Genomic DNA, 22942 nt, shown 5'->3' with positions numbered 1-22942 from the left:
TAAAATCCAACTAAACTAAGTATGCGACCACGCTGTGAATTTTGAGATAGGATTACTACTGCAAGAACACATCAGTAGAGTAAAACTAACCTGTCTAAACTCGGATCACGTTCCAGTGGGTGAACAAGCCAACGCTTGGTGGATTCTGCTTCACAATGATGGGAAAGTCGACATCGAAGGATCAGAAAGTGGATCCATGTAAAGTAAAAAGCATAACTGAAGGTGTGGTGGTAGATTTTACTTTAACAGTTTTAGTCAAAGTCCTAAAAATGGAGACCAAGTGAGCGTCAATAGAAAATTACACTGATATAGAATCTATTGCTCGTTCCCATCTCCGTGGGAACGAGCAAAAAAAGATTGTTTTGAAACGCTGCTGCTGCTCGTGTGCACCGCGATCGGAGTAAATGGTTCTTCTGCAGATGAGCATGAATCACTGATCGTAAATACAATGGATGTAGCTTTCGGGACGTCGCCTCAGCAGGACGTCTCCATATCGAACGTTTGAAACCGGATGTAAATGTGATTGGCCCAGCCTGTCACGTGACCGCATCACGTGGACAGAGGAGGCGCTGTGATAGGGCGATTCATGTAAAGTTTTAACTCGTAAAATAAAATCAACAGATTATTTATGTGAAAATCAAAGTCTGTTCAAGACGACTCGGTTGTAGAAACTGGTGATGGAGACCAGAACATGTTCTGAAACCGGGAGCTTTATATGTTTATTTGCACTCTGAAAATTGGTATTTTTGATCCAATGAGACCCGGGCTCTTTTTGAAACCAACATCATCGCCCCCTGCTGGAATTTCCCTGGAATGTTTTACCAGCGGAGGCTGGCGCTTGAATATGAATAGATAAACAATAATAATGGCGGCTTGACTCCCAGTCCGAGTGTTGTTAATGTTTAAAGTGCATCACTCTGTGGTTTCATTGCAAAAACAACCAACAGCGCCTATGAGTGGCCCAACCTGTTTTTTTTTTAAATCATATATTCTCTTTACAAGGCATGCTAAGTCCTGTCTGCAGTGCAAGAAATACAGGAGGTGGACTGAATCGGTTCTGAAACGCAGAATAAAAAATTAGCATAACTGAAGTATGCAATGTCCTTCCTTTTGTGTATTTGCAGAAAAAAACATTTTACTCAGTTTTTACACAAAAAGCAGCAAAAAAACAAAACAAAAAAAAAAAAAAAACATATCAGCCTGTAATTTTTTGAAGGTGATGAGATATTGACTGGTATTTTCAAGACATCCTTCTAAAGAGCAGGCGTAATAGATTAAATGAACTTTTTTTTTTTTTTTTAACCATTATGAAATGTCGTTCACCTCTCATTTCGTGTCCCCATTGTGTGCCTGGAGATGTGAAAGCCGCATGACTGACAGCCGACGAACAGATTTGCACAACTGTGGCTGGGAAACTTTTATTAGAGCTGCATGAGCGTCATGAGTGTGTGTGTGTGTGTGTGTGTGTGTGAGTGACAGCCAGTAAGTTTGCCAACCACACTGAGACTCGGCCACATTATTAACAGAGCCGCTTCCAGTGGCCCCGAGATTCAGTTTAACTCCTGTATGTGGGAGGAAGTGATTGTGTTGTAAGATGATTTATGAGTGTGAGAGATGTAAGATGGGCTATGAGGCGGTGAAGAGGGAGCGTGGAGCAGTGAGGGATGAGAAAGTGACATCCTCACAATATAAAGTGGACCGAGAAGTAAATCTATGGTGTAATCCACGTCGTAGGAGGGACCGGCTCATAATGTGAAGTGGGATGAACGAGGATGCTGCTCTGCGGCGGCTTTCCGAGGAAAAAAAACACGCCAAGAACAACGTGCAGAAATATTTTGAAACTTTGATCTCGGAAGCAACAAAAATATAGAAAAAACTGCCCATTAAGGCCCCTTTTAAATGTCATGAGACAATAGACATCAAACATGGCGACAGGTCAGAAAACAGATAAGCACAAAACACAGGATGAATGGTTAAAAACAATTAACTGCTCCCTCTCCTGGTTGGAACTGTGCAGCCAGATGATGAATAATAGGAATTCTCAATTTCACTTAGACGAATGACCAAAACATGCACTCAAAAGCAAGGATTACCCACAATGCAATTTTAGCGTTCGGGAACCAGAGAGGAGATCAGAAATGAGTCATTCATTCATCTTCTATGGCGCCGTTTTGGAGGAGCGTTGGACCCGATCCCAGCTGAGTACGGGCAGTGGCAGGAACACACACACACACACACACACACACACACACGACTACAACCACTGCATTTGCCTCAAACGCATCTTTATTTGGAGAACATGTTTGTATTTAATTCATAGTTTAGTCGGAAATTGTACGTTTCATTTATTGGTATGGATGACGGCCCACATTGTGGTGGTTTTCTGTGTGGTGGAGTTTGCATGTTCTCCCCTGTGCATGTGTGATTAGTGACTCCAGATTGCTCGTGGCTGTGATTCTGACGAGTTAATCACATTTCAGCGATCAATACGAAAACGCTTGATTTCCCAGATGATGCATTAATGCAAATTTTGCCACAAAAAAAAATCATTTTTGTTTTTATTTTTTTAATCCTTGATGTTGACAATGACATGTCTCTTTTTGTATATATATATATATATATATATATATATATATATATATATATATATATACATATGCAAAACTACTGGTATGAATGTTACCAAATCCAGTCCATGATGTGTTAAACAGACGCCCTGAGATCAACAACCACAGCAGAAATGACCCAATTTACAACTTTCAGATGTGATCTCCGTCGGCATCATTAAAGCATGATTTTATTGGCCTGTTGTTTCTGGCCGATGCCAGTGTTTCATTTTAAAAACCGAACCGGGGAGTTGCTCTCGTTATTGGCCATTTCGCCGGCCCTTTGTAAACACACATGAGCCAAATTAGATCCACGCCATTGTGGTCGGTCCAAACAAACAGGGAGAGAACGCCAGCGCCGGCTGGCAGCGGCACGACGCACCGACGGCTAACAAGCAGCGAACGGAGCAGTAATGCATGTCATTTGATCCCGCAAATAACAGTCCTCGGTCTGCGTGTCACGTCGGGGAAAATCCTTCTGTCCTGACGTGACTACAACCCGGCGAGGGTCTCACTATCGATGGCGGTTAATTTCGGCTCGCTTGAAAGCAAATATGGTGACTTGGTCAATGAGAGGCTAAATGACCAAATGCAACCGTAAAATCGCCGCCTGGTCTGACCCCGATCTTCAATTTATCTAAAAAAAAAAATTAAGCAAATGTGAGCAGACGATAGAGCGATGAAGGCAAGACAGAGCAGGACACACGTGGACGGGAAGGTAAAAAAGTGATTCACGGCGCCTGATCCCGCCGTCGCTGCAGCGCGCTGACTGAATGAGGACGCGGCCCTCGGCCCCTGGGCAGGATTTCCGTGCCCTGTTCCCCTCCTCTCCCCGCCTCCCGCCGATCCCTCTCCATCCTCTTAAGGGAGCGCTCTGGATAGAAAACTGAGTCAAGCGATGAGGGACCGGGGAGAATTGGGTTTCATCAGCCTGGCATATGTGTGTCACTGGAAAGTGTGTGAGAGAAAACGCAGCGCGTGTGTGTTGGGGGGGAAACGGGGAGGAGGGGCTCGCACATGAATTAAAAACCAAAGCCAGGAAAATGGTAACGACCGAAATCACAAGATATACTACTGTAATGTGGTCTATTAAAAATGTCTTTTGCGTTCCAGTGCGTTTTTACCGAGGTGCCAGTTCTTATATGTGTGGGAGGGGATGAGGGGTGAGGGGTGAGGGTAGACGAGGAGGAGGAGGAGGAGGAGGACGGAGGATGGCGAGCAATGTAAGTGAGTCATAGTATTAACTCCCAGGCCTTCTGCATAATCATTTCAGCTCAGGCTTCATCACAGCGAGCTGAATCACCAGACAGACACGTGGCCGCAGACAGTCGAGCCAAAAAAAAAAAAAAAAAAAAACCCTTCCCGCCTGACTCTTTGGGTATCTCGCCCGTCTCGGCTGCACACGGCTATCTGAGTCCGGCTTTTAGTTTCTGGGAGTCCACCTTTGACCCGTCGACCCTCCTGCTCGTATTGTCTCCATTCACGCAGAGGTGCTCATCTGGCCGTGGGTATTTTTACATCCGCCTGCTGTTTTGTTCAAAACATGCACTGAATTTGATTTTGAATAATAGAACGCTTTATTCAGTAACTGGCTGTTCTGGTTGTGAAGCAGCGGGGATGAATATTTAAGAATGTGCTAAATAATGACCACTGAGGGGAAGCGTCAGATTTCAAACCAGACTTTTAGGCTGAATCCCATTTCACCCCTTAGCCCTTCCCCTTGGCCCTACCCCTCGTTTTGCGCGTTCACGTGGAGGGGTAGGAGTGTCCCAATTGTCATTATGACGGAGGGGTAGGGCCAAGAAAGAGGGCCAGTCACCCCTCCAAAAGGAGATTCTCGAGAGGCACACTCCAAACGGAGGGGTATCGGCCGATGGCGAGGGGCGCTTGTTCTTTCAGCCTAGGTCATGCCTGGCGGGCGGGGTGAATTCACTTCCGCATTGACGGGAGTGATCGTTTCCACACCCGCGCATTCCAGGCGCATTCCAAACCCAACAGATAGACGATTATTTTCAATAAACTGGTTTCTTCAACACGGCCCGCCTGGAATGCGCGGGTGGGAAACGAGCGCCCCCGCCAATGCGGAAGTGAACTAACCCCACCCGCCACTGACGGTCCAGGCGAACAAAACAAGCGCCCCTCGCCACCGGCGCCACTGGATGACAGATTTCTCAGAAAGCCTTCCAAGATCGGCAAGATGGCGGCGTCCGCAACGAAAGACGTTCATAAATGTCAGTATTTTGTCAATTAATAAAGTTTTAAAATGTAAGAAAAACATTCTTCTTCGGCAGATAATTGTCGCATCTGCCTACGTCATCGGCAGCGGCGACTACTGATGACGTACGCGATTGTCGGAGGGGTGTCCCAATTCAGAGGGGTTGACTTTCTCCCCTACCCCTTAGCACTCCGTTTCATAGGCGGAGGGCTAAGGGGAAGGGCCAAGGGGAAGGGCTAAGGGGTGAAATGGGATTCAGCCTTAGAGATGCAGTTGGGTTTGTGATGTTTGATCTGAGCTGTGGCGGGAGACTCTGGATCAGATAAATGGCGACACCAAAAAAGCAAAAAACTTAATGAAAAGTAATTCACTTTTATGTAAAATACAGGAATAGAAAGTGTTTTTGTCAAAAAAAAGTGTTCCATCTACCACGGTCTCCACAGTTCTGCTGTGTTGTTGTCCGAAAAGAAAGTCTTGTGCATAAAACAAAGCTGTTTTTAACACTCCTGCAACAAAACCTAGAGAAGGTGTGAGCTCGGAGCGATTTGTGATCCAAACATTCTTAGCGTGAAACGCGAATTAGCCACCGACTGCAGCTCTATGAAACGATCCAGGGGTCATAAGTTCCTTCATCGGAAATAAATCTCTACAAATCCTTCCAGGAACAATCTATGGCGGAGATCTCCCCCGTCACTTGAGGGCTCTCCTGGATTTGTTAAACAAACAACCCCCCCCCCCCCCCCCCCCCCCAACTCCGATAGCGATCTTTTCCGTGTACGCGGACGCTGATCTGCAATTCAAATGATGCCGATCGGCGGACACCACAGGGAGAGTGCAGCAGTTCTCCCGACAACAACAAAGGGAAAGCCCTCGCATCACGCCGCCTTATCCACAGCTAAATTTGTGCCAGCCTCCACTGATGGAAGCCTTATCTCTGCTGGCCTTCTGTCCGCTTAAAGGGACAGGAACCTCTGCACGGTGCCGCCCGGGGGTGGGGGGCGGCGGCGCCTCCCGGCACCGTGCAGCCCTGTAAGTCGCAATGTAGATTTTGGAGGCACTTAACAGGAAAAACTGAGGCTGTGGAAGTTACAAGTCTGGGAAGCGGCAGGAGGGTGAAACGCTCCATACGGTAAATCAAAGCAAGACGGCAGCCGCTCACCTGGAATTCAATCCCATAGTTCTCCCTGCAGAAGTCTCGTAGTTTGGGGTAGACGTGCTCCTTCAGTGCATTCCGCTCTGCCTCTGTGTCTGAAAGGGGGAAAAAAACAGGAAATGTGTTAAATTTTAAGCGACTCGTGTCTGAGACTGTTCATCTTCAGTGAAAACAAACTGTTCCGCCCTTTTAAGCCTTGTTTTTGGTCTCCACCAGCAACCAAAGGCACGATATTTAAAATAAAAACTTTGACAGAACTCAATATAACAGATTAGCAACATCTGCTTCTCTGTTTTCTTTCAGTTTTCTCACATTTGAGATTTGCATATCAATACAATCAGCATACACAGTTGCAGGCAAAAACTGTTTGTACTTCCTTTTGGCTCCATTTTTGTTCTCACCAGCTCCCCGATGATACATTCATCTACGCAGTCAGATTTTAATTCAAAATAATTGACAAAAAAGTTACATTTCCTTGTGAGGTTTGAATACTAAAGTTTTGCCTTTTCCATTTTTGGTCTCTGCGAGCTCCCGGGGGAAAATCAAGCTCATCACCGTGAAGAAAAGTCTAATTTTTACTAGATTTTTAAAAATAATTTTTATGTTTTTATGGTTTAATATGATGCATTTCTTTCTAAGCATGTCATTCTGAAACAAGAGATTAGTTGTGGCTATTTTAACAGCAAAAAAAAAAAAAGATTTCTCTTGTGCGTTGTATCTATGAAGTCCAGAACATTTTAAACACACACTGAGAATTTTACAGCCATAAAATCAGAATAAATCGGGTAGTTCTAGCTGATTATGTTACATCCAAATAATATCTGTGTCAACTAATATTAGTCTGTTGATTTACAAGCCAGGCATGCCTTCCCATCATTCATTCCTGCACATCTGCATGCAAACAGAGAGGTGGAGCACATTCTGCTTTCTGCTCACTGAATGATCTGCTAGCCTTCGCTCCAAAGCAGACCTGCAAATAAGTGATATTGATCCGCTAAGATCACGTCATCCTTCACCTGTGACCTGCTCATTCAGAGAGGACATGTTTACAGATCGTTAAAAAAAAGGTGTGGAAAAATAGAATTCATGATAAATCTGAAGTTACTTTGCCTGCGAGGTGAGACAGAGACTCAGTTTCAAGTCCTTTCACAGTATAAATGTATCCAAAATCAACATCTTGGCAGTGTGTATATACTTTTTAAATATGAGCGTCTACAGTCATTAAAGTCTGAAAACCGAGAACGGAGTTCTGCGCCCTGCGGCTCTGCAGCCACATGTGGCTCTTTAGCACAGCTGTAACGGCTCCCTGACGCCTCCAGAAAATTCGATCTAAAATCAACATTTTCTCTTCTTATTTGCACACCAGAATTATTTTCAGAAGGATTCAAATCTACTGATGAAAAAGAGCCAAATAAAGCGTAGGTCGAATGGTTAACATCGTTACAGCTGGTACACGCATGACAATCGTTACAATATGTAAAATCACTAAAAAAAAGATTAAATCAGTCAAAATAGGTTAAACAGCTTAATCCAAGGTGTATAAATATAACAACTCCACTGACTAAAACATCTTAAAGTTCTAAAGTGGATAAAATACCTTAAATGGGTTAAATGGTAAAAGGGGGGAAAAAAATCAGCTAAATTAGCGAGATTGGCTAAAATTCCTTCAAGGAGGATCAAATGGCGAAAAACGCCGAAACATAAAATTTGGAAAAAGTGGCTCAATCGGTTGAAAATGCTATTTTAAAAAACCTGACCTCATATGCCTCAGGTAAAACAACTTAAATTCATATTATTCATTTATTTGGGTGAAATACTGAATCCAGTTTAAAAAGAAGAAGAAGAAGAAGAAGAAAAAGCTAAAATTATAACATGTGTTTTGCAGCTGGAGACAAATTTTCTTTGCTTAAGTGTGATAAAAGCATCTGTTTTGCTCATGAAGGCTGCAAACCCCCATCCCCTCCCCCCCACCCCCCGCTGTGGAAGATCCATCACTGCCACTGCTGAGGAACGTGAGCTTCTCCAGCATCAGGAAGGCAGAGATCATATTGGACAGCCGGGGTGTCACACGGCGAGCGCCTCCGGCTTGTTGTCGTGTCCCACTTTCCCCCCCCCCCCCCCCCTCCTCACTTTCTCACTCTCCTCCAAGTGGTTACTGTAATGGATTCGGACAGGCCTGGTCTCTTCCTCCCTCTCTTTTTTTTCCTCTTAAGGGTGTGGACGGATAGTTAAAAACAGAATGTGCCCGGCAGAGAGACAGAGGACCGCCGTGCGGTCCGAGTCGGCCGGCCGGCACTTTGCACATGCGCGCACGTTTACGGCGGACGGGGCCGCGCAAATTTAGTCTGACGTATCCCGTCTCCCGTCTATCTTTAGCAGGGCTCGGGGGGCCGTGGCGGTGCGTGCATCCGCCCACAGCTACCCCGGCGAAATGTCAAATCAAAACCAAACTGGCTGTAATGTTATGCAAATGGAATAAACGGCGGTGGCTGCAGCCGCGGCGATCTCTTCCCACTCCGTCGGTGAATGTATAGCGCTGTGCGGCGACACTGCTGCAGAAAACAGTGTTTTATATACATATATTTTTTTAATGTTTGCAGTCTTGTCTCACACTTCCAGAACGAGCCCAATCAACATCAGCATCTTGCTTTGCTCCGCCTGGATGTGACCCGACAGACTAAACTGTTGTTTGTAATGTGCTGATAACAGCGAGACACCTCTTTCTCTCTCTTTTTTCTCATGCTCTTCTTCTTCTTCTTCTTTTTTTTTTTTTATTTTGTGGGATGATGATGAGTTATGGCAGCCTGACGTATTTGTGTATTTGTGTGTGTGTGTGTCGTCTGCACACCCACATCTACAGGGAACAAAGACTGGATCCTCCATTCGTCCGCTCCTCTCGCCGTGTGTGTCCCTCCCTCCAATTTTCCAATCTGTTTATTTCAATAGTGCAGACCAATCTATCTTCCCTCTCAGATACGTCCTGTCAGCTCTCTTTATTTTCTTCCTCGCTCGCTCCTCTTCTCTCCTCTCCTCTCTTGTCCTTTTCAGGGGAACTAATGGGAAGTCAATTGAACAGAAACATGCAGCCAAATGTCCCCGAAGCTTTTTCCTTCTCGTCTATATTTTTGTTGCGTAGACACTATTGTTGGATCGAACTACGCAAACTGGAAAAAAAAAAAAAAAAAAAAAAAAAAAGACAAATCCATGAGGATGTCTGGAAATTCTTTGATTTGTTTGGAAAACAGTCCAGCTATACCTTGGTAGTTTCATGTCAGTCTGTGGCTCCAATGTTCATCCAGGCTCTTGAAGTATTTATCAAATCTGTCTGTGGGCCAACTGTTGAGACTTTAAAGACCTCTGTGAAAACTATCGACATGACTGAGACAGATCTGAGGACTTGACTTCAACCTGTCTTGGTTTTAATTGAGAGAATGGGGCACAGTGGTCTTGATCTGTAGCTTCCTTTTCTTTCACAGATTTGAATGCATTTCATTGTCCAGGTACAATGAAGGTATAGTTTCTGAGGTGCAATGGTTTAAAAACAGTAGAAATCAATCCATAAGTTCATGTATGTTCTCATTCTTCCAAGTACAAAGTGAATCAAGTTAAGGCTACGTGTCTTGGAAGGTGTTTTGCCCATTTGGAATAAGTGGACTAGTCAAGGGAACAGCATGAAATGAAGAAATCACATGGATAAGAAGAAACATTTCTTATGACCAAGTCTCATTGAACTGAATCACTTCTTTCAAGATCCATCAAAACAGCACACGTCACACACGGCATCATAAGTCGCACAAAATTTCCTGCTTTCGGCCCGACTTACATCAGTTTTCAAGTGAAAAAGCATCATTTTTGCATTTCCGTTTCAGGAAAGTTTGACATTTACACGGCAAAGCTTTGAAAACGCTGTAATTAGCAGGCTAGACCACAACTTGGCCCTGCTGGCTGTTTTCATACACGTGCACAGAGAACAATATGCTGTTAACATTAACAACGGAGGAAAAGATGGACATTCGTCAGTGAGTCTGTCTGGTGCCTTCCTGATTTACTGAGAGCCGAACAGCCCAACTGGAAAAGACAGCTGGTGATTTCCTGAGCCATGATGACGACCCCCTGGAGAGCTTTAGCCTTTATCTTCAGTGAGCAAAAAATCCCAGATCCTCTATTTATCGAGGCTGAATATTATTTTCCTTCTTCTTGTATTCAACAATTATCTCCTTTGCCTTGTTCACTTTCAGGATAGTTTTGCTTGCACCAATTGGCGAATGATGATAAATTTCAAAGCTGGATTTGCACAAATGATGACAAGTTGTTGATGATAGGTTGAGACCTTTAACCACCAAAAGGTAATTCTTATATTGTTGTGGAGATTTCACGTTTAACTCAATTCTATCTATATGAAACCAAAAAGCACTCCAGCCTGCAGGTGTTACTGAGCAAAGGGATAAAAATAAAATGATCAAGAGAAAAATATCAAAATCAAACCTTAGAAAAATCGCACCTTAAAAAAAAGTTATATATTTGCATCTCGGTCCCACTCAGAACTCAAATATTCTAGCAACCAACACAGAACAAAACTCTGAATCCGACAATCAAAAAAACATACAACAAACATGAGCAACTGGCTTGTCACATGGCTCAATTCTTTACTGAAATATAATAAGAAATTTAACAACAAGGAATACTGAGGCAAGAATTTGTGTCATTTTGGTCATTTGGTATAAATTCTACACTTTAAAATACTTTGGAAAGGATTTAACTTTCCAAACTGTTTGGGATTTTCCATTAAATTAGCTGCCAAAGTCTGCTTGAAGTGCCGAATGTCATCTTGACCTCCAGGTCGTGAAGATGATCTTTCTCTTCGTGGCTCCCCCGCACGGATCGAAGCTGCCCGTCACCGCCTCAGAGTTATTTTATACTGATATGGCTTTGGCTGGTCGCCCCACAGCCGTACTCTCCAAATCTCATCAACAAGGCTCTGGCAAAGCAATCACTGCGCTCTCATCACGGACACTCCAGAGGCACTTCTCACACACAACCGGCCCGAGATCTTTGATTAAAAGAGAGAGCGCGCAAAGTCCACCAGAGAAGTGTCCCGGCAAACAGAACAATGCTGTGACAGAGTGTGTGTGCGCGTGTGTGTGTGTGTGACTGGGGTGCTTGAAGGGTTGGTTTTCCCAGGATTTAAGGATCTCCGCCTTTCTACCTCCACCTCAATACCATAAAGGTCAGCTGAATCCTGTTTGTGGTCCTGACAGTACTGAATAAATACATTTTAAAATATTCATCAGGAACATGTTTTCCTGGGAGCTGAAACTCTGCTGCAACCAGCCGCCGCTGCAGCAACACAAGACAGGCGGCGGAGTCTATTTCAGACATATTCCATTGATATTAAAGCAATAGATCGTGGAATTAAATATTAAATGTCAAAAATCCTGGAACAAACATAATGAAAATGAGAATCTTTTATTGTAAATTACAGATTTATTGGTCACAATGAATAACAAAACACTGAATACAGAGAAGTTGTGGGAGTAAAAAAATACTAAATTAGAAAAGCAATGCTCAACTGATATGTTTGTAAAGACATGACTGAAACCGAGGGAGTTTTTGTTTGCAGGAGTTATGAGAAAAGCACAATTCAATCTATTTTTGTTTTCTCTTCCACACGTCTATGTTGTGTAACATAAAAACTAAGAGACAAAAAGTTTCTACCTAGTTCTTCCTGACATAATTTCATTTTAAAATGCTCACTTTGAAATTGAAATTCAAGCTCCTTGTCCTAATGTTTCCCCCTCATGTTTCTCCAGTAATATTCCACTGCCGCTAACCTTTAAAGTAAACTCATCAGCTTGACCTTTCACCTCGAGGTGTCTGAGGCCTTTCTACGTTTTAGTACTTCTTGAGAATCGGCCAAAAACGTAGCTTGAAGCAGTTTCAGCAGCCATTGAGATTAAGATGGATGTCGGTGTGAATGTCATCTTGAAATGACTAAAATGTGGAAGGGAATCCCATTTTGGCAAAGAGAAAAAAGTAAAAGAAGCTCCAAGGTCAAGAACTATTTTAATTCAGCAGGCACATACAGCGTAATTCATTCATGAATAGGCAACAACAACTGTGTTGTATCCACTGCACTTAAGTGTTGTTGGCGGGCCGCATCAAAAGAGAGTTTGATGACTGTTACATCAATAAAGATATGAAAACTTCAGCCAAGCATCAAATATATAAAAAAAAAAAAATCCAGGTCATACTTGGTTAGAAACAAAATAAATTGAAACCGGTTGATTTCTATCTTCGGACATCAGCCGAGATCTGCTTTACGGTCGAGGCTGAAGGGAAAAAAAAAAGTCTGTGCAGTGTCACATCAGACGAACTGACAGGCTGATCGCTGATCGGACTGTTTTGATGTCATCCTGCATCAGTGGGACCTAAATTAGAAAATCTGATTATAGCGACTGGCAGCAGGTCGCGTCTGCAGTGGGACTGCTTCCTTTGGCTGCATGTGTGTGTTCTGCGGTCCTGCGGACGTCAGCTTGCAGGCATCGCGAGCAGGTCGTGACTGCAGCCTCCAAATCAGCTGCATGTTATGAACACTGACGGACAGATGGAGGCCGGACCAAAGAAAAGACGAATTGATTACAGTGGGATCACTTTCAGCTTTTTTTTTTAAAAAAATGGAATTAATGAGCTGACGCAGAGAAAACAAACAGACGAAAGTGTATTTGACTGACTGGTCGATCAGAATAAAATCTTGACTCATGGTGTTGTGTCTACAGGTTACCATGGTGACCGGATTATTCCCGTTATCTCATCAATTATAAGCTGGGTTGAATGGGCTCCTGAATGCATTTGATTAAAATTAAAAGTTTATTTGAAAACAAATGACGCAGCCAAATTAATAGTGACTTTGTTTTCTGATTGCTGTGGACTTAGCTAAATTATTAAGTTGCTGTGAGATGTAGCTGAGCTATCAGCACAACGTGGGTCAGTCAAACAACCGATGCATAAATGAGTGGGAGGAAGATGCTCTATGTTCTGGAAGCTGGCACTTGATGAAACAAACAGATTTGTGAGATAATAACAGGACTGAACTGATTTTTTTTTTTTCGTGAAATAGCTGTTGGGACAGCAGCTGGGGCTAATACTGAAGCTAGCAGAGTGATAGCGGCTCGGCAGGAGCTAACCACAACACCACCGTCACCAATCTCAATGTAAATATCACGCATCTAATACATGAGAAAATACATGCACAAGGATGGAAATGCAAGTAAAGTCTGCACATAAACTCTGTAGTGTGCTGCAACGATGCAAGACGGCGCACACCCAGTGAGCAAATCAATAGCGAATGACCTGGAAGACGCTCGAGGCAGACCGCGGCTGTGTAAGTCAGCCATCCATAAAGGCCAGATGTTCCTGTGCTTCCCCAGCACCCTACAGGTTATGTGAATATCACTGAATCAGGACGGAGGAAATCCACCAGAGGTTAATGCGCCGCCACCCGTACCGCGTGACGAGCGCGGAGGCGGGAGGGGGGGGACTACCCTGTCCCTCTGCCAGTGGCTTCATTTGTGTTTGATGGGGCAGCGTTGGTCCACCTCGCATTAAAAATGTAGTACAACAAGTTCGTTGTGTAACAGCTGTGCAACCAGCTGCCACTTCAAACGCTACTTGTGGGGCATTTAGGGTTGAACATGCTCTCATTTATGCCACAGGACATTTCACAGCTCAGTGACGGTGAGTGATGATGATGAAGATCTCAGACTCTCTGTTCGGCGCGCAGGACAGCGGGTAACCATGGACACTGTACGTCATTCTTCCTTCCTCTCAAAAAAAAAAAAAAAACCCCTGAAATAAGATGTTTGGCTCTGCCTTGATTGCGTCCAAAAAGGTCCTGTTTTTACACTCGATGCGATCCTGCGGTTTGTTTGGAATGTTTTCATTGTTCAGCACAGTCACAGACATGCGGTGCAACTCGATCCAAGATGTAAACACAGTGAAAGCACTTGTGAAAGGCAGCGTCTTTGTTGAGTCTGTTCTTGAGTCATTCTTTTTGCGCTGCGTGTACAAAACACTCCTGACTACTTCTTTTTTTTTTTTTTTTGTAATAAAATCTGATCAGGTAGAATGTTGCAGCTCTTTGTTGGTACAGCTTTGTAAATCACAATCAAAACAAGCCGAATAATCTCATTTAACTTCTTTTCTTCAACTGTTTGCATCGTCTAGGCTATACCACTGCACCAATCTCACAGCCAATTTCAAGCTCAGATACAATGGTTCATCGGTGTTGTTTCCACGCACAGCCTGAGTCATGCAAACAACAAGCAGCTCGCCCTTCGTGGCGCTATGTTCCGCAATACAACAGACAGTAAGTGTTGATGTGCTTTCTCCACAACCGTCATATGTCAGGCTGTGGTGTTATTTGACAAAGAATGAATGAGAAAATCGTGTACTTTTTCAGAAAGTATTGTTTCTGTTGTTCAGGGTGACGCTAATATTTCACATTTTTGATTCATTAATGTCCCCATTAAAGGGATGTTTCCAAACTATTCTTCTTTTAAGACCCTCAGATTGCCTGGAGAAAAAAATAAAGACATAATCGGTATGTTTCTACTACCCACTTACATTGGGTGTTTCATAAGGGTTAAAAAAGCAGCATAACCTGAACCCCGCTCCTCCAAACCACGCAGGGTTCATTCCCCTCAGTTCTTCTTCTTGACATTGACTCGGACAGACATTCATCCTGAAAGTAGTCCATTAATAAATATGAATAATGACTCGCAGAAGAGTAAGCATCTTTAAAATGCCTGAACATCTTAAGAGACTGGATGAAACATTCATTGGACGCTGCTGTTTTCAAAGTCGATTAACACTAAAAGCCCCCAAACTCCATCTCTGCGGGGCTCTTTACCTGCGCGTAAAATACATTCCCCATTATTTATATACACTACTTGCAAACTGCACTAGTTTTCTAGGTTAATTACAGGACGATAATCGCTGTGTAATTCCACTCAGGTGCACCTTGCGGGCTGTTTGCTATCCTCACCATCGCTCCCTGATGAGATATTTCTGCAGCGGGCGCCGCGAAAATGGCTCAAACACCCAGGGAGTTCGACGAGGCAGCCGCCGAATTTCTCAGAAAGACGTCCTCGGGGTGCAGAGTTGCTCCGAAACACTCTGGAAACTCAGAGAGGTCACAAAAAAAAAAAAAAAGCTGCTGCCAAACCAGTCAGAGCAGGCAAGTCTCTCTCTCTCTCCCTTCAGGAGGAGGAGGCGAGGAGGCGAGGAGGCGCAAGGACGCCGCCGGAGAGGAGGAATCGGCTCTCGAGCACGCGTCATAAACTTCGCCTGCTGCAGAACGAGGCCGGCCTCGTCCAAAAACCCCCGGCGAACCCGGAAGGAGCAATTTATAAAACAAAAGCCACCCCTGACACGGTCGTCCCACCTGCCCTCTCTCTCTCTGTCCTCCCTGCCATCGCTCTCAATCTCCGCTTTGTTCTCTTTCTCTAAAAGAAGTGGATAATTATGGAGACAGAGGGACGGATTTGTAAAGAAAATTTGAGCGGAGAAACCTACAAACCAAAGCAGATAAACAGAGTCTGTCCCCATGCTGCGGATCATTGTGAGGAGAAACATAATGCAATTATTGGCCTCCTTGGTTGCATACTATAGGCTTGATAGAAGGTGCGTTGGAGGGTTAGATGATTTCACGCGTCGTATCCCTCAGGCCTCGCGCTTTTATCAACTTTAAACAGCTTAAGCGATAGCTTGCATACAAATAGCCCGGCTGCAGCAGGCGGCCAGCGCCAGAGCCCCCCGAGGTGGCTGCGGCGAGGTAATGGAGTCGTCTTGATACGCTCATGTGGATCCCCGTGAACGCTCAGACACGCGCGTATCGACAGATGAGACGGGCTGCATAATGCGCCGAAAAATAAATCGCACAAGGCTTTCCCTCAGTTGTCTGGCTACCGGCAAGAACAGATAGTGTTTTGCTTTATTTTTTTTTTAATTGATCTGCTGAATCCACACACACACACACACACACACACACACACTTCCACCTGAGCCAAAGGCTTGAATGATTCATTAACATCAAGGAAGGAATTTCTCCAGTCTCTGAAATCAGTTGGTCTACTTTTGCGAAAACTTCACATCTGTATTCATTGTTGACGTCATAGTTGTTTATTTGATTGAAATTTTCTTATCCTCTTTCTCTGAATTGCTGTTAAAGCTCCTGCAGAAACAAATCTAGCAGCTTGTCTCCTTTAATTCAGATGCAAAAACAATCGATGGACGACAATACAATTGAGTGAAACCCCAGAAAAGAGCAATCAAACTATTATCCTATTATCACTGCAGAAAGTTCTATTCACCTTTCTAATGTCTCATGTTACAAACTGTTAAATTACACCATGGTTTGCTTACTCTTAAGAAGCGAAGCTGAAGCATGAGTGGGCCCGGATAGCCTTCGGCAACTCTTTCAAGTTTAATCCGACTGCATTTCACCACGTAAAGACGCCCAATTCTGCAAGCAATGAGACGATAAATGCTCGACGGTGCGAGGTAGAGATTTCCCACTTCAGCTTCAAGGCTTTCTAGACGCACGTCGTGTAACCATCAAGCAATTATCAGTACAGAGCAAATTAATGATGGAGAAACATTTACATAACTGAAACGTTTCTGTATACGATCTGCTCTAAATACTGAACTTCATTGGATTATTTAAGAGTACTGCATGAAATTAACCAAAGAAATCCAACTTTTCTTTGATTTGCCAAAAACGGTCATGATGATGTTGATGTATAGCGACGAATAAGATGATGAAGGTGGAACATTCGAAAACTGTGAAAACCATCAGCAGGCAGACTGACCATGGCTGAGACACTCGGCAACCTACGCTACCATCAAACGACCAACATTGCAACATCTGGACTGAAAACAGACCAGAATCGACCGTGACTCACATCGACACCCGGTGCCCATGAGCAAGACAATCTACCTTTCTGTACCTTTGGAGTTGAATGAGTTACAACGGCTTCGAGTTTCCCTTTTGGAAGAAAACTGGTGAAGACTTTTAAGGGTAAACAGTTTTCTCATGAAATCCACAACATTTATAAGCAGCATTGTGTCGGTCTCACCGGATAATTGAGGGATTATGGCAATTTGTCGCAGATTATGTGATTCACATGTTTTGAAATGGTGCAAGTTTTAGGTTTGGACACTCTTCGAGATTCATGTCATGACCTTCCAGTAACAAGCTCGCTGTTCTAACCTCGAGGAAATGACAAAATAGAAAAAAAATAATGTTTACTGGAGTTTTCGGAGTCATCTTCTTACTTCACTCTCTTTACAGTATGATGGGAATTCAGTGAAAGAGTTGGGACAGAATAATGACAGGCTGACTGGAGCACACTGTACATGTACAGTAAGGTGAATGTATTAGTAAGTGCATGGACAGCCCCCTCTAGTGAACATGGAGAAGCAGGTTCTGGAGCACGGCTCAGTGATGACTGACCGAGGTCACGTTAAATACACAGGAAGTTCAGAAATGTTCCATTTAAAACGAAAAAAAAGACTTTACAGGCATTGGAAACTGTCAGCGTGCAACATGAATTTGTTATGGAAGCGATACCACTGATGCACTAAACTGTGAGCCGATTTATAAAAAGATTTAATACTGAGGGAAAACTGTGCAAGAGTCTGCAGGTCTTCTGTTTGTTTGAAGATGAAGGCAGATTCACCTCTGCCTGATTACGATGGCACAGCACTGGGTACCAGCATCCCACTTCACTGGGAGCAACGCCGCATAATTAGTTCCCTCCGTGTCTGTGTGTCTTTCCACATGTGCCGACGGAAGGAAATGAAGCACTTGGAATCGCCCCCCTCTCATCGTTTTTTCCATCCGCGTGTGGACTGGAGCGTTTAAATTCACGCTGAGGCGGGACGGTCTGAACCACTGAGTCAGCTACAGGTGGTTAAACAAAGCAGACTCCTCACTTTCTACTGCAGGACAGAACGACGATCTGAGGTCAATCCATTCAGCTTTTGCTGGTTTCTTTCTTTTCGATCCAGTCATTTGCTCGGTGAGGGAAAGCAAATGACAGTGATGTATCGACAACAGCAAACCTCCAACGTCCTCTCTCTCTCTCTCTCTCTTTCCCTCCGTTTCTCCGAGCCTACTCTACTTCTCCCTACTCCACTTCTCCTGCCTTGTTTACTCCACTTTTACCGAGCCTATTTTTACCCCTTTGCCCAGAGGGCATATTCAAATACAGAGCTGCAACTAGGTGTCTCCCTCCCGACCTCACTGTCTTGCACTCTGCTCACACCACGCACTGCCTGTTTCCGAGCAATCCGCTCCCTGCTTCATTGTAAAATGCTCAAAATTGTTGAAGTCGAGATGCCATCTCACCTAATGTCACCTCAATTAGGACTTCCTCCAAATGCGACCACGAGGGCAAGTGGTACTTTGAATGTCACACTTCTCCTGTAATGAGATCTTACAGTAACAGAGATGTATTTATCTGTTTCTGTGGCTGGATGCAAAAAAAAAAAAAAATCTACTTGTGGTTCTCCTGGGCTGTCTGCACACTTTCAAATCACACTACATTAATTTTCCCCCCACTGCAAAAATAATTTAAGTGCCACACTGATGCTGGAACATCTGTGAGATGAGTAATGGGAGGGGTGATGGTGGAGTGAGGGGGTGGGAAGGGGGGGGGGGGGGGGGGCGTCTTACCGTCGGGGTTGGCACAGATGAAGACCCGGACGCTGCGGCCGGTGGGGACGTGGTGCGGCGGCAGGGCGTTGATGTTGCCGCTGACGGCCGCCCTGCGCAGCGCCGACTCCCGCGGGCAGGGCTGCCTGCTCCCCACTCCCGACGGCCACATGGGGGGCGACTTCCAGCGTGGCTGCACACGCACACGCAAAGCAGAACGAGGGGAAAGGATGGGGGCATGTTAGCGCACACTCACGGCACATGGCGCACAGACGCGCATTGTTTGCGCGCAGATTCCCCCTCCTGATCCATCCACACACACACACACACACACACACACACACACACACACACACGCACACACACACACACACACAAGGGGCGCTAATTATGGCAAAGGCACGGAGCTGATTCTAATGTGTTTTGAATCTGCTGCCAACTTTAGAAGCACAAAATGTTGGCGAGCACTGGCAAGAAGTGCTTTCCATATTTGCTCCAGATTGCAAAATGCTACACTTTTCTCAATCTTCAAATTTGCATTCAATTTACTCTTGCCATAGTCATGACGCCCAGGCTACACACACACACACACACAACATAAATCAAGTTAGGATGAATCTACTAAATCTCCTCCAAACACAGAAAATGGCACAATGTGTTTTGTTACTGCATTCACGTGGTAGGGATATAATAATAGGATATTACGCACAGCCTACTACCGTCACGGTGCATGCGTAATTTATATACATGTCCTTGGACGCATTCATGAAATTTCATGCCACTGTGGGACAAAACAAAGACGAACAAGACGAGACAAAAGTCGAGCAAAAAAAAAAGGAACGAAAAAAAGGGCAAGCATCCGCCGTATTTCCCACCCCAGAGAAGATGCTTGTAAAGGCGAATAACCGCTAAGAATGGTTATTCCGCCGGGAGCAGATGACAAGTCGCTGGTTTTCCGGAGTTGGTCTATCCTGAAATCTTTCTTTCAAAGTCGGAAAACCTCGAAAAAGACAACAACAAAAAAGCTGGGGGAAAAAAGTTGGGTAGTCCACTACTGATCACTATAATCAAATCGTTTTTTTCCCTCTTTTTTTTTTTTTGTCACAAAGACAACTAAAAAATCTCCCCAAACATCACCGAGGCACGAGTGATGCCGGAGACAGGCACAACAACAGGATACTTCTTGTTGCTCACATTCATTCGCTTCATTTCGTGGCTTGCGAGAATATCCGAGCGTCGAAGGCGGTAAAAGGAGGGTAAGAACGCCCATCAGAGTCGCCGTGACCGAGAGGCAGCGTCGGGAGACGGCGGAACGGACGCTGCGGTGCGGTGCGCTCCCCCCGGCATCCTGCTGTCTCTGCGAGCCGACCGAGCTCTGAGACCGACTGGAGGTGAAGCCAGGGAAAATAACAGCCCGCATGGGTGGTCGACTTCAAAATAAAGCCCGCACCCGCACGTTTCAAATCACAGTTTGTCGTTTTCACATATTAATCTAGGATTTTATGCCAGACGCGCCGCCAGGAGCGCCTCGCGTGCATCTCCCGGAGCGGTACTCACCTGGACTCCGGCTCCTTGAAGTTAAGCTTGTGAACTAAAAGTGAAAGAATGAATTCCGGTCTTCCTCGTGGTTCGAGTGTGCAACTTGACGGAAGTGTCACCTCAAGCAGATCTGGATGCTCTTTATGGCTCCGCTCTGCCTCCTCTCCTCTCCTCTCCTCTCCTCTCCGGAGAAGCGCGTGGCGCGCACCCGGTGCCTCCTAAAAAAAAAAAAAAAAAAAAAAAAAAAAAAAAAAATTGGCGCTGAAGCGCAAAGTCAGCGGCGTGCTGTCGTAAATGACGTTACAGCTCTTTCCAGTCACGAGCCAAAATAAAGTGACGCCACTTTTCCAACACGTCCTCAATTCCTGTCATGATTTTTTTTCCCACCAAAGGCTTAGAAAAGTTGAATTTTCAGATTAAATTCTAACAAATTTACGCAGTTTTTCTTAAAGAAAAAAAAAAAAGAAGATAGAAAATCAGCAACTAACTTGTAAGTAACTTGTAATGCGTTACTTTTGAATACATGGTTGTCCTTATGTTCTATGGATAGAGGGGGAGGAGGAGGTGGAGGAGGAGGAGGGTTTTGAATTAATTGCTTTATCGATAAATGTACCTCTGCTCTGCAGCCTCTGGTTATTCGCGCTGGAAGTTTAAGTGCATTGGATTTGTACTAAACGGAATTGATTACTGTGCTGTTCTTGTGAGGGTGGAAACGCTGAACCATATATTTTTCTCCCCTCACATTCTCAGTGCTCAAGCATTTCTCCGAATCTGATGAAGACTGTGCCCCGAAGTCCAGAAAAAGAAGACCTGCCTCTCCGCATTGGTGCTTTTAAATCACGGTCACCTGCGAGAAAATTCAGGCTGAGATGTCATATTTCATCCCTCTGATTGTGAATAATTGGCTCTGTGGCAGTGTAGTGGTTTGCATGCTTGCCTCACAGCCATAAATCACTGGTTTGATCCTGGGTTAGAGGCTGAGTTTGCATGTTCTTGATGTGTATGCATACTTTTCAGATGTATTGTTGCATAGTTGTGATGTTGTCTGTCTCAACAACAATAAAAACATTTTTCCAAGAAATAGTTGAACACACTATGCAAAGTTTTAGCTATCATTTTTATTAAAGTACAGCTTATCTTATTACAGGCGGATTTTGAAGCCCAAAGAACAAAGTTACACGAATGAAAGTGTCCATTTAAGACATTATTTTTGGACGAGAAGATAATTTGACAGACCGCTGCAGGTGCCGAGGATGATCCGGGCTCTGCAGGCCCATGCTGACCCACTTAAAGGGGGCCTGCAGGAGACTCTGGAAGTGCTCAAGTGGAGCACCGGGAACACCAGACGCCCCGATTCCCGACAGTGTTGTGACCTTTCTTCCCACGGTTGTTCCGCTCGGTCTCGTAACACCCAGTCAGTTAATCATGAGTGCACCTGCGCTGGATTAATGCGCCGCGCGCTTTCCGGAGGATGCACTTCACACAGCTGGCTGGCGTGATGTGATGCGGCAGGACGGAAGTGAGCACCGGCCAAAGTTGAGCCTCCTTTGAAAAAAAAAAAAAAAAAAGCCTCCAAAGAGTGAAAATGCAACATTTTTTGGGCTATTCCAGGACTCCTGTTCTTTAAATCATTTAGCTCGCTCTCTCTTTTTTGGTGCTTGTGAGTGTGAGTAAACTCCTGTGGGTGAGTGTTTCGGTTATACTTGTGCAATCGAGCAATAGCGGCCACTTGTCGATGGGCTTGTATGCACGTGTAAGGGCTCCCGCCGCCGGCCGTGACCCCAGACCACTTTAAGCAAATGTGAGTCAGACTCATGACAAGATCCGATGTGTCACCTGGAAGAAAATTCACACACACACACACACACACAGAAGTGGGCTGTGATGAATGTCTGTTTCTGCTGGCTGTTTGGTAGAAATGGACGGAGTGGGAGTGAGGGAAGACGGTGGGAAAGCCTGTTTGTGTGTGTGTATGTGCGGCCCATAGGTACCGCTGCATCAGCTCCTTAATTGAAATGCTCACTCTAAACAGGATTTTTCCCGTTGGCTGACTCAGATGTCGAGGGGATTCGGCTACAAATGGACATCGTTCTGAAATTAAGTCAAAGAGAGGGAACCTTCAATGAGTTTACCTCCTATGCAATTTAACAAAAAGAAAAAAGAATCATGTGTAGAGTGTGTTGCAAAGAGACTAAGTCTTCTGTTTCCAGTGCAGTGGACAGCCACTGGTGGACGCCTGGGGAGCGTTTGGGCTTTAGTGGCTTTGCTCAAGGAGCCACTGTAGTGGTGATTACGGTGCAGAAAAGCAGCAGCTTGTCCCCGCCGTAATCTTCCCCGCTCCCTCTTGCCAGTCCGTGATTTGAACCGTCAACTTTCTGATTAAGCGCTTGTCTCTCTCTAAGCTGTGGACCACACCTCCTCTCTATATTGAGACAAAAAACTATGTATAATATTTACACATAGCCTTAACTGCAGGGTTTTACGAGTAATTCTCTCAGATTTCTTTACAAATGGATTTGTTATTGTAGTGAGACACTCTCCGCGCTCCGCAGACGCTCGGTGAATCCCAGCTTCAGCGGACCTTCGGTTTGAGTCCAATGTCATCTCCAGATGACGAACTGCGTGAATGTGATTCATTTTTAGAAACTCTTCCTCCCGATCTTCCTCCGGCGAGTCCTTGGGTCCAGACCCACTCGCGTGGCGCCGCTCTTGCA

The 22942-nt window shown here is 44.8% G+C and overlaps 1 protein-coding gene across 1 annotated transcript in view; it reads right to left on the bottom strand.

Annotated features, from left to right (window-relative positions):
- LOC115383880 (NACHT and WD repeat domain-containing protein 2) overlaps nt 1-19998 on the bottom strand; it is a 56635-nt gene extending 36637 nt beyond the window's left edge. Inside the window, 3 exon segments of the mRNA XM_030086090.1 lie at nt 5981-6069; nt 18711-18882; nt 19884-19998. Coding sequence (XP_029941950.1) covers nt 5981-6069; nt 18711-18882; nt 19884-19898 — 276 coding nt within the window. The 5' untranslated portion in view covers nt 19899-19998.
- Nucleotides 19999-22942: the final 2944 nt, after the last annotated feature.

Source organism: Salarias fasciatus, chromosome 3 (genome assembly GCF_902148845.1).
Source record: "Salarias fasciatus chromosome 3, fSalaFa1.1, whole genome shotgun sequence".
In the NCBI taxonomy this organism is placed as follows: domain Eukaryota; kingdom Metazoa; phylum Chordata; class Actinopteri; order Blenniiformes; family Blenniidae; genus Salarias; species Salarias fasciatus.
The sequence above is the reverse complement of the archived record's forward strand: the minus strand, read 5'-3'. Positions and strand labels throughout refer to the sequence as shown.